Source organism: Neolamprologus brichardi, chromosome 15 (assembly GCF_056152115.1).
Source record: "Neolamprologus brichardi isolate AB-2024 chromosome 15, ASM5615211v1, whole genome shotgun sequence".
Lineage (NCBI taxonomy): Eukaryota > Metazoa > Chordata > Actinopteri > Cichliformes > Cichlidae > Neolamprologus > Neolamprologus brichardi.
Window position 1 is genome coordinate 34,281,455 of NC_142118.1, and position 15,990 is coordinate 34,297,444.

The 15,990-nt window shown below is 38.5% G+C and overlaps 1 protein-coding gene across 2 annotated transcripts; it reads right to left on the minus strand.

Annotated features, from left to right (window-relative positions):
- Nucleotide 1: 1 nt before the first annotated feature.
- Nucleotides 2–15,990, minus strand: gipc3 (GIPC PDZ domain containing family, member 3). Of its 2 annotated transcripts, none has more exons than XM_087852759.1 (6): nucleotides 15,634–15,990; nucleotides 12,562–12,747; nucleotides 11,936–12,116; nucleotides 4,811–4,920; nucleotides 3,749–3,827; nucleotides 2–1,480 (listed from the first exon to the last, which is right to left on the minus strand). In XM_087852759.1, exons 1-6 carry the CDS (start codon nucleotides 15,925–15,927, stop codon nucleotides 1,329–1,331), a joined length of 1,002 nt encoding a protein of 333 aa, XP_087708885.1. In that variant the 5' UTR covers nucleotides 15,928–15,990; the 3' UTR covers nucleotides 2–1,328. The 2 variants fall into 2 exon arrangements, with proteins under 2 accessions (XP_087708885.1, XP_087708884.1); XM_087852758.1 differs by having other exon boundaries at nucleotides 3,749–3,830.

Genomic DNA, 15,990 nt, shown 5'->3' on the forward strand with positions numbered 1-15,990 from the left:
ATATTTAACCATTTTATTTCCCATACAGAAATGCAGTCAAGTGGCAACACAAAGAAGAGTACTGATATTGCTCAAACCGTGTAATCACATCTTAGGTCAAATCATTTAAATTTAGCCATTCGGTTTTTACTTATGTATGCAAAATGGTAAGGCAGAAAAAATATGCCACTCCAGTGTTAAGTTAATGCTTCCTTTTTTTTTACTGGATATACTAACCAATGCAGAAACACAAAGCGAGATCTACACACTGAAACTAAGAGCAGTGATAATGAAATGCTGCAACAAACTGCTATAGTATATTTGCATTCTCTCTCTTTTTTTAAACAGACTGAAGGCTCCCTCAGTGAAACATGGTACAATATTAAGGTGAATATGTAACATTTTCCTTTTCTCAACAACCACAAGAAATTATTTCCATTTTTTAAGGAAAACTAAGAGTAAGAGTTTACATACAAGCACAAGAATCCACCAAAATATTTTTTTTGATTTCTTTTTGACTGTGGGAACTTATGGTTCGAATATGGTGTTTGACAGCAGTTTCCACATGTGGGAATCTACAGGAATTGCAGAGCAGGAACATTTAGATTGCTCCCCTGGTATTCAGTTTTTAGATGACAGCTTTGATTATTTTTTATTTTATTTTACTTTTTTTTGTAAGTTCAAGTCAGGTCAGTCACCTACTGCAAGACTGAGGATATTTAAAGCTGCAATGCCTTTTTCTGGAACACTTGGTAAAATCCAAAACACAAAAAGGTAACATTTTTATTTACCTTATATAAGTTGATTGAATTGAATGAAGAATAAGATTGAATGTCCTGTAAATGTTTCTTTCCTGTTTTCCCGGCAATTCCTTTCAAAGTGAAACAGACTTACTGGTGCTAACTGCTTTTTCTGGATTCCTCAGCTGATTCCAACTCTTGCAGTTTCATAACATACCGTTGCACGCTGGTGGCAGACGTCAAGACCTCTATTAAATGCATCTCTTTTTAATTAAACATTCAATCACAGCTTTCTAATGATGATAAATTGGTAATTTCTGATTATTCATTTAGCCAAATGTTTTAAAAACTACTCTGCAGATTACTGTGCATTGTATTTCTTGTAAAGATTTGACAGTCCAGTTTAGTAGAACATTAAGAATCTGTTATGCACAAATTAGCGACATTTCATTTCTCAAACAATATCACAGTGCGGCCATGATTGCAAGTGATTCAAAATGAATATAGGGACTGGAAGGCAATATTTATGCACTTCTACATTTTACCTTTTTGCAGCTTGATATACCAAAGAACAGAGCTCTTCTTCTCTCATATGTGTACAACAAACATCTAGATTCTGCCATTTTTGACATCTCCAATAGCTCCCCATACATCGAACAAAAAAACATCAGGGAATGCAAAATCCCCCAGAACTGAATCCAGTGCCTCGGCAAAGTCATCGGGGTTCTTCTTGTCTTTGCCCGCTTCCACGATGGTGGTTGCTGCAGAGAAAATGGGACACAGGAATGTACATATATAGTTTGCTAATTCTTATCTACAGTTATTCTGGTGTAACCTTGTAATCTTTAAGCCGTGGGGCACCAAGTAAAAATAAAATGTGCAAGCATTTTTCTCAAGAAACAATCAGACTGCAATTCTGTTTAATTTTACAAAAGCAGGCAGTAACACGGGCATTGGCTTGTCTCTGGAATGATGTGTATTCATGAATGTCAGTCGATGTGTGTTGAAATAGCATCCCTTTTTTAATGCAAACTGTCAGTGAGAGTAAATCATATTTAGTAAATTATATTTTCCCAAGTGGTTTTCTCAAAAAAAAAAAAAAAAAAAGAAACTAAACATATTTTTTTAGGAGGAGATCCAAGCAAACAACGGGGCGAAGAGCAGGGTAAGAAATCATTGCCCTATTTTGGATGAGGTTCATGCAACATCAGGCCACTGGCTTTGAGAGTCTGGGAAAGGGCAATTTCCTATCACTTCTCAACACAATAGACCCAAATTCTTGCTCATTATTCATCCTTGTGCAGTTCTTGTGATATTTAGTAAGGATGAAAGCAAGTGATGCTGCCAATTTCTACTATTATTAACCCTGACTAAAAAAAAGGTCCACTTAATGTTTTTCTTTTCAGGAGCTTTTTAGCTCTAGGTTGCTCAGCTGAGCATGAAATGACAAGTATTAACTCTCCTTGACAACTGAGCAAAGTCCTTCAGCTGAGAACATGTACACATCTAGACAAGATATTTTTGCCATTTTTCTTCTCCTCCATAAAAGCACCAAATTCTAAATCCTTCAAAATTGTGTCAAATTAAACATTAAATATGGTTAAATATCGTTTACATTGAGTTATTGGGAAGAGTAAAAACAAACTCCTGATGGTTTGTTCCTTTATGTTTCTACATTTGTCAGCGACTCGATCCTTCCCTGCCCATGTGGCCATGGCCAGTTAGCAACCATCCATTCATTAAGGAAAACTGTGTATTCCCTGACCGGTTATGAGTGGTTGCTAGGAGTTGCTAACAATCATTGTGAAATTAATTGTAAATTTCCCTTTCACACAGACCTAGTGACCGGTCAGTGACCCCTTGGTTGCTAAATAAAACTGTATAGTCCACAACTGGTTGCCAAGTGGTTGCTGGCAGACTCATGGTCCAGCATCAAAAACCTTACCTGTGGCTACTTTTGTTTCCAGCACATTTGCATGGAAGATGCTGACTTGTCTGCTAACTAGTCAACAAGTAGTGATCAGAAGGATTCATACTGGAATCAGAGACTATCATATAACTGGGGGAAGGGCCAGGATTGACAAACTAGTGCGGAGGTCTAGCTCCGTGCTGGGATGTCCCCTGGAGTCTGTGGAGGTGGTTGGCGAGAGGAGGATGTTAGTAAAGCTGACATCCATCATGAACAACCCACATCACCCACTGCATGAGTATGTGAGTGGGCTGAGCAGCTCCTTTAGTCAGAGACTGAAACACCCTCGCTGCAGGAAGGAACGCTTTCGCAGATCATTCCTCCCAACAGCAGTTAGACTCTATAACTCCTCAATCACGATGTCATAAGTCCCTGGACACTGTGAACATCCACGGTCACCACTTCATGCATAATGGACCTTCCATGTGTACGGACATGTGCAGGTATATATGTATGTATATGTATACATATGTATATTTAGTGTGTACATGTGTGTGTGTACATGTCTATACATAGGAATAGTAGTGGTACAATAGTTATGTCAAGCTATATAGTTTATGTCTTGCATATTTCCAACCATATCCATAATCACATACTGTGTATGCTACCATTGTATATAGTGTATCTTTTTTCATTGATTGTACTTATTTGTATTTTTGTATTTCCTTCTGATATCTGTACCTGAGCTGAGGTGACGCAAAAATTTCCCCGTCGTGGGATCAATAAGGTCTTATCTTATCTTATCTTATCTTATCTTATCTTATCTTATCTTATCTTATCTTATCTTATCTTATCTTATCTTATCAAAGTAAAAAGTCACTCCCTTTGAAATGTGTTGGTTTCAGCAGTAAGACAAAAGTTGCATGGTTCCAATTTGCATCATATTTTCTCAAGTCTAATTACTAATAGGAGTGATCAGAACAGTGTGATGCAGAAGCCTCTTTGCATCAGATTTCACCCAATAATGCTGAACAGAAACCCCTTGCTAGCAGCTCTTTCCTATCAACTAGTGAAGATTACATTTATTTTAAGGACAAAAATGTTAATCGGCAAGTCTTACCCAGCTCCAAGTCTCTGATGCCCATGTAGCTCTCCAACAGGTCATCCACTTTTTTGGTTGCTCGTTCTTCAAATTCATTCTGCTGGCATAAAACATATAAACAAAAGTGTGCAATACTATGAGAAACATGGTGGCAGAGGATCTAAGACAGCATGTCACTGGATTGCTCCTTTGTCAGGGACTTTGTTTTTAATTTACTGTTATAAAGCTATATGAGCATCTATGGATGATGAAGTCCTTAGTGTTAAAAATCCATAGAGTAATTATCCTTATTATGAAATCATGTAAATATGTTTATATAGTCTGTTTGATCTCATTCCAGATCAGTATAACGTAAGATATGCAGCATAAAGAAAATGATTTCCAAGATTTTTTTTTCCAACCTAATAAAGAAGATTTAATTTAAGACACTTTGATTAAATCAAACAAGAAGCACTCTGCTCACTCAAATAATCTGATCACACTCAGTCTTGTTTATTTCGTGCTCTACAGATGAAAGACATGAACGTAAGTGTAGACATGCACAACTAGTTCTCTCTTCTTTTTCTAGTCTCTTATAACTGCCACAGGGTTTATTTGATGAAAAACTGAAACTGTAAAGCCCACATATTTAAAATATTACTAAAAAGCACTAATATGGTGCTATAGCTCTGTGTCAAGTGTGTGAAAACCATGAGACATAATTAGAAAAAGGCAGTCAACAAAATGATCGGTGGTTCAACCATTGAACATTTGTGTGGGAGGAAATGATAATTTTGTTTATAAAGATCCATTCCTGTGAAATAGTTTCGTTTGCTTGTTTGTGTGTGAGAGGAGTCAAACAGTTCAGTTACTTCCAGCTCAAGTCAGGTCTGTGATGCCCCATGTGAGCTTTGAGTGTGACTTAACACAGAGAAAAATCAGAGCGTGCTGGACACAAGACAAAAAAAGGAGCTCAAGTGTTGATAAGAGGATATTTAAAATGCTCTATATGAGCTCTGTGTGTGTGTGTGTGTGTGTAAACGCACACTGAGAACATCTGAAAATGTAATCAGGCATTGTCCGGCAGGACGTGAAACTCACCACTTCCTGAACTGTAGCAGAACCCTTGGACCTTAGTCGCAATGTTTCCTTCCCATTCACCATCTTGCCCTCATTAGACTTTGGCGCTCTAGTCCTCATTCCAATCATGTCTAACCACACACGCAGAACAACAATCATTAATCAACGTCAAATGCTTATTTGGTTAGAAGTAGCATGATGTTAATTGTGTAACATTGATTTTTTTTCTTCTTCTTGCAAACTATGAATATATTCTTCGATTTTTTCCCAAGAGGCTGATGTGTTCCTTCCAACACATCACTGTCAACACAGTTTTTTGGAAAAGAAAGACAACTATAACAGTGCTTAAAGATTTCCATTCCTTATTTGGAAGTGGTATCCCATCCAGTGAAAATCTAAAAAACTGAAGCCCATTGTCCTGGAGTCAGTCTTGTTTGTGTGATATCTTTAGCAGGTTCTTGTCTAATGTATTTCCAGTCTCACTGTTGGCTGTTGAGTTGATGAATGTGTTTGTGTTAAAAACGTTCACCCCAAATCATCTGTACACTGTACAGTAATTGAAAAGCAACATTGCCGGCATCTGTGAATTCAAATGGATTTGTATTTTTATTTGTCTCAGCATTGCTGTGCATATCTTTAACCCTCAGTGGGGAAATTTTGAGCCCCATTTTATTCTAAAATGTTCAGATCTGATTAATGATTGTTTTCAATCATTTCATGGAAATATAAATGAAACACTAACACACATACAAAGAAAATTACATTCAAATAACCCTCGTCTGTTGATTTTTACACAATATTGATTTTTTTTTTTTTTTAATAGCAAAGTGTTGATGAACTGGGGACTCCATAACTGACAGAAAATTGGAATTAAGTCAGTGTCAGGGTGTTTTTTTATACTTTTGTTTTAAAAAAATTAAACATATTTAACCTTTACATATTGTTCAGGTCACATTTGACCCATTTTGACATTGGATAGCATTAAAAATGCCAAAAATATTTCTTTCATTTTTTTAGCCTGAAATTTAATGACTTTTCCTAAAGTAAGAGATTTAAGATTAAAAAGATTAAAAGGTACCTGAGCTGTCATTTCAGTGAGTGTGGAAGACATACTCACTGAAACACAAAAGTGTTTCTGCAAATAATTCCTGCATTTTCCTGTATAAAAACTATGGAAAGTTGTTGGAGAAGTAGACAAATTCATGGACTTTAAATTTCCTGCCTTCCTGATTTCTTAGTCTTTTTTGTTTATTTCTCATACTTACAGTTTTTCTTAGTCGCTTTGGTGCTTTTCTCACATCACTATTAACATTTGCACAGCAGTTAGTGTATTTCTCAAAACAATTAGTGCAAGCTGCAAAACCTAGTGGATAACCTGCAAAAGCAGGTCACTTGCTCAAAATCAATAATCCATTCCTCAAAAGCAAGTATTCATGTCAATGAAACTGTCAGTGTCATCAAAATGAACCATCTTGATGAACAAGATAATCAAATGGCTTTGTCATGTTTTCATTATGACGGTGTACAGTATTCTCTCATTGTCTTCCAATGCAAAAAAAGGTCAGAACTCGGTGACACTACCTGAAAATGCTCAAGACAGCACTATACACTTTTTGCACAGCCATGTACAATAAAAACTACAGTAGAGTTAGACATTCCTGTAGTTATGGAAGTAAGTGAGACACTGAATACGTATGTTTCACATTTTTACTGTGTAGGATGTTTGTAATTCTACAACATTGTGCAAAAGAAAAATACTCTACAGTCGCGTATTTAGAATAAACATGAGAAAAAAATGTGAACAATGTAACAGTACAAATTGTAAATGAACATACGTAAATCATTCTGGCACATTCAGACGTTCCTGTCTGTCTGGCCACATATTCTCATCTACATCACAACGGATACTGCCTCCATGGCTGCTAGCAGGGCCATTTGTGCATGTGAATGCCAGTCACAAACCTTCCACCTCCAGGCAGACAAAAACTCCTCTATCGGATTAAGGAATGGGGAGTAGGGAGGGAGATATTCAACAGGCATTCTGTCATGTGCTGCAAACCGCTGTCTGACCAGATGTGAGTAGTGAAAAGGGGCATTATCCCACACAACAACATACTTGTTGAGTTGACCTCCACCCCTCTCATTTTCAGGAACTATGGCATGAGAGAAATTGTTCAATTTCGGGGACAGGAAAAAATAATGGAAAAAAGGTATAACATTTGCTTGACAGCATTTGAAAACGAATTCACCAATTTTGTATGTAATGACTCAAGCAATGAAATAAAGACTATTCGTTTTATTGGGAACGACTATTTAGCATCCAAAAGTATAGTTCATTTTGACTGACATGACATAAGCAAATGGTAATGTGGTCGATGGCAGAGAACTGTATGAAAGCAACTGATACGTGTCCAAGAGCATTTGCGATTTGTTCAGAGGAAGGAGAAATTGCTACTATGATGTGCACAAATGACTAAATGTTGTGGAGGTTGCACTAATGGTTTTGAGATTTTGATCTTTTCATTTTTCATTTTGATCTGAGAAAAGCACCAAAGCGACTGAGAAAAACTGTAAATGTTTCAGATTGCAATCAAAATTACAAAATTTAGTTTTTAAATGATTATTTTATTTCTTAGAAAGTAATAGGGGAAAATACCTATCCAAACTTACCTGTCTCTATGTGAAAAACAGATCACTTGAAGGTCACTACTAACACACTAAACCCCTAAATGAACATTTGCATGTAGAAAAATTTGCAGACTGATGTTAGAATTTAGGTCACTGGTACAAGCATGGCTGTAGCGCTCTGGTATTTCAGAGAGATGCTCAATGCGTAAATACTTCCCAGAGAAATCATTTGAGCCCAGGTCTCCTGAGGTCTGCATTAAAATGCATATCTGGTTATTTCAATAATTTCTAAGAGAAAATAACAGTTCAGGGGTAAAGTCAGAGATCAGCATCAGCTATGTCATGTTAACAGTATAAACATCTGATACTCCAGAAGCAACTGCTGTATGTAGTATCTTTGTCCTGCTGCGAGTCAAACATGATCAATAAATATGACACATCTTGATTGGAGCTGAACTTTATGTGACTTTTTGTCCTTGTAATACAGCAGCTCCAGCCACAGACTCTACAAATACTGAGTAAACCTTCATGATGCACACAAAAACAAAAAACAACTTTAGCTTTAAACTCTATGTGTGTGAGTATGAGAACCAACATGTGTTACAATTTTAGGATTCGAGTGTACTTTATCATCTTACTTTTAATCGAATCCATCAAAATGCCATTTGGCAGCATGTTTTCATTTTTAAATCAAGTCATTTAGTTGCCAACACACCTAGAAAGACTTGCGATTGACAGATTTACCCAGTGAGATGAGGGGATGTGTTTCTGCTCTTGTCACTGTGACGCAGAGGGTCACACCACACTGTGACAGTTCACACACACATACAAAAGAGGTGGAGACTGAAAGCACAATGTGATATACTGGAACGTTGCCGGGTTTATTAAAGGAGCTTGATATGGGGATGCCACTCAGCTTGGGTTCTAAATTGTCATTTCCTCATGGACCATGAGAGATAGCTACAAAACAGTAACAAGAAAACACGACAGCTTCAAAAGCAAACTAATCCACGTTGTAATCCATTCCAATCATAATTATGCATGTTTATTCTATGCTAGTATTTTGATGTGTATGGCATTCTCAAAATGACTGGAATATCTGTTAACAGAGATGTGACAACATGTTGCGAGATACCGATCTGTTGCAGGAAGTAAGTCAGTTAACCATGGATTTGGTTTCCTGTCTGATAAGCGTGCTGTGGACAATGAGGCTCCAAACCACTCAGATTCACTTAGGAAAGGAGAGTAAGGTGTTTCCTCTATATATTGTAACGAGGATGCAATAAATCAACAACTCACCGAACTGTTGACAGGTAAACTATTTCTCATAAAGAGATACCTCATGCTGTTAAGGACCTTTGCTGTTTGAAAGGCACAGAGATTTGATGTGTGTAGCATAGAGGCACCACAGCGCCGCTGATGTCAGCTTAAACAAGCTTGTCAGACTGTAACATGACATAAAAGCAAACAGCACAAGGTGGCTTGTCAAATCACTATTAGCTAATGAACCTGCTAACTACTTCTTTTTATTTCCTGGCAGACATTTGAGTGAAATGTAAATAAAAGTACCTTTTGAGCTCTATAAAACAGTGAAAGCACAACATGTACATTTGGATCAAACATTTACTTTACTTAATTTCTTTGGCAGTGATTTTGCAAGAGTGTGAAAAATGAGCTGCTATGTCTTTTCTCTCTCCCCCGCCCTTCACTCTTTATCGCTGTGTTAGCATGGTTTATGTCTTCTTTTCTCCCTTCCCATCTCCAAACCCAGACCATCCAGGCAGATGGCAGTCTGCCGTGCCGTGAGTCTGCTATCAGTTTCTCCCTATTAGAAGAAATTTGCTCCTTTTTTCCATTTTTTCTCAAACGTTTTGCTGTTACTTTGCAACAGATCCCACAGAACAATTCTCGCACAACAATTCAGTCCACATAACGTTGACAAGCTGACTATATATTTTTGAGACAGGGGGGTTAGGAATGCAACTCAAAAGGCTGTTCTCATGAGCGCACTGCCATACATCTATCTATCCATTTTCTTCTGCTTATCCAAGGCCGGGTCATGGGGGCAGCAGTCTAAGCAGAGAAGCCCAGCCCTCCCTATCCCTGGCCACCTCCTCCAGCTTGTGCGGGGAACACCAAGGTTTTCTCAGGCCAGCCGAGTAATGTAATCTGTCCAGCATGTCCTGGGTGTGCCGCTGGGACCTCCTTCCGTTGCGACATGCCCAGAACGCCTCACCTAGGAGGCGCCCAGGAGGCATCCTTATCAGATGCTATAACCACCTCAACTGGCTCCTTTCTGGACAGAGGTGCAACTAAGGGGAAACCAGGGGGCACTGGCCACCCCCCAAAATCTGCTGGCCCCCTAGTGGCACCCCTAGTAAGATAGTCCCATGTTGGCAATAATTTTAATAAACATGAGCACAACACAAAGGAAGACACCCCATTATGCACTGAAACATTAACTGTTTTGGGGGGTTATATTTTTAGTGGTCCCCATATTGCTACCCCTATGAAAAAATTCTGGAAGCACCCCTGACTCTCAACCCCTCCCGAATGGCCACACTCCCCACCAAATCTCTAAGGGACAGGCCACCCAGTTCATTTCCACCACTTGTATCCGCGATCTTGTTCTTTCGGTCACTACCCAAACTCATGACCTTAGGTGAGGGTACAGAAGTAGATCGACCGGTAAATCAAGAGCTTTTTTTATGCTCAGTTTACTTTTCACCAACAGACTGGCACAGCATCCATCACTGCAGCTGCAGCACCAGTTTGTCTGTTGTTTTTTCTATCTTCTCTATCTCCTCCTCCCCTCTCCCCTCACTTGTGAACAAGACCCTGAGATACTTAGTCCTCCACTTGGAGCAGCAACTTGTCCCTGACCTGGAACAGAGCTGAAGCCCTTTTAGGTTTAGGTTTAGGTAGGGATGGAGCCCGGTGTTGGGTCTGTGCTTCCACAGGCCCCACTGGTTTAGAGACTTATTCCCATTAACGAAGCAAGACGAACCGCAATCGATCGATTTTACTTGCTAGCAAGGGAGACTGGTCGGAACCAGGCTCTTGGAGCTGAACGCTCCTCACCTGTTTCCTAGCCAACTTCAAATAAACAGCCTTCCTTGCAGCCTTTTTATTGAATACAGTTACAGTTTACACAGGCACCACCCATTGTAACACCCCCTGTGGTGTGTCGGGCTCTATCGGATTATCGGATGCTCACCAAAGGGTCATAAAGGCAGGAAGTTTACTAAACAAGAAAACAGAACCTTCACCTAGGATGTGCCTATAATAAAACACTACAGCCTCCCCCACCATTCAACAGGCTGGGGAGGGGGTCAGAAACGTTGATCATACAGTTTGAACCAAGACTTACAAATTTAAGTAACACAATGACAACATTTAACAATTTCAACCTAACACCCGGTTTTGGTAAAATATACTCTAGACCTTTAACAGATTAAGGATTCAATTAATTCAGTGTTATGCATATAGCACCGAGGCACAACAGTAGTCACCTCAAGGTGATTTTGTAAGGTAGAGACCCAACTACAATAACTGCAGATAGTGTTGTGCTGCTTAAAGTGAGAATTAGACCATAAGGACAGAAAAATAAATGTCTGCCTCCATGTAAGTGATGCATGTGTTCCTGTCTAAACGGTGTTTCCAGTATTCCTTTTAGAGATTTGTGATTAATTGTTCCCCAGGGTTAACAACAACACAACTGCCAAAAAACATTCACAGCCTTTTTTATTAGATATGTGCATGTGCATTAAATTTTACTCAGTAAGTGAGACGACAGTTGTTTTACAAAGAGAAATAAAAACTGAGAAGGCAAAACATTATTAGTTTATATTTCTCTGCAGTATTATAGACTCAGTCTATAAACACAAAGTGAATTCATTTACATTTGTCTGCATTCTTTTTCTGCATTTTTAATTTATACTTCACACGTGGTCATTGCAGCTGACTACTGTAACACTGGTCAATTAACTGTGGCTGGAAAGTTTAACGGGAGTTCAAGGCCCACTGGCAGACCGCCAGTGAAATATCCTTGCATCCTCTTTCTGTTTTTGCTGATGAGTTATGAAAATCATCTGAGGAGTACTAACCCCATCAACAGCTGAGGACAATGTCAGGCAGGATGGCAATAAGCTATTAGTGTCCACTTTCTGTGGGCTGTCGTACCAGGGGAAGTTGTCGTGCTTACAATATTAAATAGCCATGCCATGCTATAAATCACAGTTTTTTCCCATTGTTTTAGCACCAGGAACCCTGCTGGTTTTTACTGAGTCACATAACTAGACATAAACTTTAATGTAGGTCAGTGAGTGAATGCAAAGGCCAGGAAGTAATAGTACTGACACTTTTAGTATGAATGTTTTTAAAACTACTGAATTTTAATAGTTTTTGTGTGCAGACCCAGTGTCATCTAAGGCTCTAAGCGAGTTCAAGTCAAAACACCCATATTAAAGTCTAAATTTACAATTAAATTAAAACAAATATCCACCATGTTCTACTTACCAAAGGCTTTCTTGGGTCCCACAAGTCGAAGAGTGAAGGGTACGCCTCTCGGTTGCTCTTTTAGCATCTTTGCAACCTCGTAGTGCCGACACCCTACAATGCTCTGGTCATTGATGGCCTCGATGTGATCTCCAACACATACTGTCTTCAGCTGGTCGATGGTGCTGCCTTCCTTTATCCTCTGAAAGACAAAGATTTGACTAAATACAGTATATGAATATGATGTGAGTTATCAGCTTTTTTGGAGGGGGGGGGGGGGGGGGGAGCACATTGCATTGGCATATTACAACTAGTGTAATCATTACAGATTTTACAATGACATATTTTTATTATTGCAATATGACCAAAAAAAAGGAAATTAGGTTTTAATTTGTTTGACTTTTATTCTGGTTACATTTTTAAAGTTTCTCAGAAAAGTGGATTTATCTAACTTTAATGACGTCCTAAAAATGTCCTTGGTTTTATCTTTTTTAACACCTCTGTGGCCTCTTACTGTAAGGTAGCAATGACCAGCTGAAGAGTGGAGTTTCTGCTCTGTGCTTTGTCTTATTAATCATCACAAAAAAATCAAAATGTTGCCGCAATTGGTAAAAAAAAAAAAACAAAAAAAAAACCTTCTCATCCACCTTGATGAAAGCGTAGCCGGCCCCGTTGTCTGTGATCGTGAGACCCAGTGCATCTTCTGTCTTTGTCACCTCCACCTCTTTGGTCTCCCCTCTTACATGGGCAAAGATGAAGTCCTCCAGTCCAATCTGTCCCCCCAGTAGTTTCTGCATGTCCACTTTATGAGAGTTGAGAGTGCAGAACAGGATCTGAGGAGAAGGAATATATATATATATATATATATATATATATATATATATATATATATATATATATTAGGTAAGGTAAAGTGAAAAAGTGAGTCAAGCAAGGCCTGTAGCCAGTATAAAGACTCACAAAAATTAATAAGCTATGGGACTGATCTTTGTTAGATTAAGCATGTGAGTATTATTTCTATTATTTCTAATACTGGACTGATTTAAGCACATTTGTTGGTAATAAAATCTAATTGCCACCTAATGCATGACCATAAAACTGTAACCCTGCAGCCTCTCTTGTTCTTTCATTAACTTCCTCTTGTTTTATTACAAAAGCAAATGGACCACATCGAAATTTCTCAAGCTGTGCTGTACATACATTAGACAGCAGAGGGCAGTAGAGCCAAATAATAAGCTCAGCTGAATTTGTGGTCATGTTGTTTTCAGCTATGAGTGCGATATCGGCAGCACATCCAGCGGTGAATGATTAAGAAACTTCATTTAGAAGTTTCAACTTCATACAAAACTATTAAGCCACAACATACATGCAGGTTGAGTAGTAATACACGTTTTTTTCCTTCTGCTTTACAAGATCACACAATCATACTTGTTGCTGAGTCACACTACAGATCCAAATCCTTTTCTAAAAAAAAAAGCTCTCAGGATCGCCTATTTATCGTCACTCATGCACTGAAGCAATTGTGTTTTAAACGAGTATGTTTAACACTGTGTGACTGAACCTTTGAATGTAGAATATCTTGTCCATGATTATTTGAGAACTTGAGCTGCGCAAACTGTGCGAGCAGATGTCAAAGTTCATTTTTCTTTCATAAACAGAAATTCGAGATAACTTGCGTTGACTTTTTTTCTTGGAGCGGTTCCCATTCATAATAACTGCCTTGGCCAACGTAGCGGTCTCACTGTAGTCCAAAGTCTTCTCTGATACCTGGCTTTACAATATATAACTCTATGCTATTGCTATTGATTCCATCTGAGGTCAAGGACACTTCTCACTGTCTGCATGCAATTGGATTTTAGGCAGTTATACAGTGCATGTTGTTAAAGTAAATAAACTAGTAACATTTAATCATAAAGTCTCTCTGTATAGCAGGGAGAGTGTTTGTTCTTTTGCAGTCTACCCTGACCAAACATATTTCACATAAAAAAAGACGTATTTGTTGATGTATTTGTTGCAAGGTAATTCATGAATCTGTATTATTTCCTCACTTAGTAAGCAGCTTTTTGTTGTTGTTTGTATGTTTATTTGTTGCTGAATTCTTGAATGTGACATGACATGGCTGACAACTTCAGATGGGGAAGTGTTTGCAATATATTCTACAGCTACAGGTTACTTTTTACAGCTTGATCTTCTGAGTTGCAGGGCTGTGTTTGTAATATCAGACTACGTGTAAATGTATTTCATTATACATTATTGTAAATCTATGTGAATAGAACAAAAAGATAAAGTAAAAAAAAAATACTAAGGGAATGATTTTAACACTTATCTAAGGTAATCACATATTTTGTATTAGTGAGGGTCAGTTGATTGTTTCCTTCTAAAACAGATATTGCATGTCAAAGGTTACTTTAACAAGGTTGAACATTGCGTGCTGCATGTTTTTTCATGTGATTGCATGTGTCACAGTCATGGTTGGCGGGTGCCCGACAAGAACGTCAAGGTCATTTACTATGAAATGTAACTTGGTCTCCGTGGCTTAATCTTACGTTTATATCTATCAGTTATGCTGAAAGCCTTCATGGTTGGCCTTGATAGCTGATAACTAGCTGATAGGGCCAGAGTTGAAGAGTGATGTTCTATTACCAAGTGTGTTCAATCAGCTATGGAATGAAGCAAAAATAGCAGCAAATGCTGCATTCAAGTCTTTTCAGTTTATATATGTGTACTGGTGCAAATCATTTGTGTATATTTTTATTAATTATGTTGTTTTTTTGTTTTGTTTTACTGTTTCCTCCTACTCTTTCTTTGATCACTGTTGCGTCTATTAACACCTGCTCTGGCTGAATTTAATCTAAATGGCCATCTTAAAATAATTTAAAATATTTAGCACTCAGGGCCGTAACAGACTGCTCCATCCAGGCCTTCCAAAGGTTCACAGTCAAGGTCTCAACTCAAGGATTACAGGCTTTATGAGCAGATTCTTCTGTAACCTAATTGCAAGCAACAATTTGGTACATCTACAAAGCTACAAGTGAGCTATTTAGTTGTCTATTAATTATTGTGAGGGAAACGAAAATATATATACTGTAAGTTATATTATCTACTCAAATTGTGATACTTTACATGACTGTGCTCTAATATATTTTTAAGTCTAAAGGAGCTTTAACAAATATCTAATGTGTCAAATATTTCTTTTAGAATTTACTGAGAATGACTACTTTTCCAGTTAGAAAAAATAGGCATTCAGTTCTATTCATAAAAACAGGCGCAGTGTTATATTCCTATGAGTGACTAAGCACACAATATCTTTTTGTCTAGCCTACTTTGTGGGTTAATCACCTTTCAAAATAAAATTATTTCCTCCTGTTGTTGTTGTTTTGTTTTTTTAGGACTCTATAACTGTAGCTTGTCACGTTAGATGTTTGTTAACTGATAAGAAGTCCTTATATGGTTATTTCTTTCCGCTATTTGTCCTGGTCAAGGTGCAAACCAATACACATGCTGGCTGACAGTAAGTAGTAAATGATCATTGCGCTTCATGGAAAAAAAAGAAGAAGCAGAGAATGGAAACCTAACACCTGTTCACAACTAGCCTGAATGTCCTGAATTTCTACTGGTTAAAAAAACAACAACCAAATGGTTGTTTTTAAAAATGTGTTTCCACAACTGAACATGTCACTTTATTATTTTATTGCATCCATAGCCAAGTGTAGTTGTACCTCTGAGGGGGAGATGTTGAACACTTCTGCGATCTTGGCATACAGCTCCTTGACATTAGTGAATCCATGAATACGGCCTGTGGGACTCCCATGAGCCAGCTGGGTGTGGAAGATGAGCTTAGGTCTGGGGTATTCTGGTGGCCCTGCTGGTGGCGGTGAAGGGGGAGGGAGCGGAGGCGCTGTGGGCTCCGGACACCCCTGACTCTGGCTCTGGTTCTGGGCCTTCTGCTCCTCCGTGGCCTCGGCCCCTGCTGCCTTGGAGTCCTGCGGGCTCATAGCCTCTCCGGTCTGCATCAGCCCCAACTTAAGCTGGGTCCTCCCCTAGGAGCCCTGGTGGTGCACTGCTCAGAAAGAGAG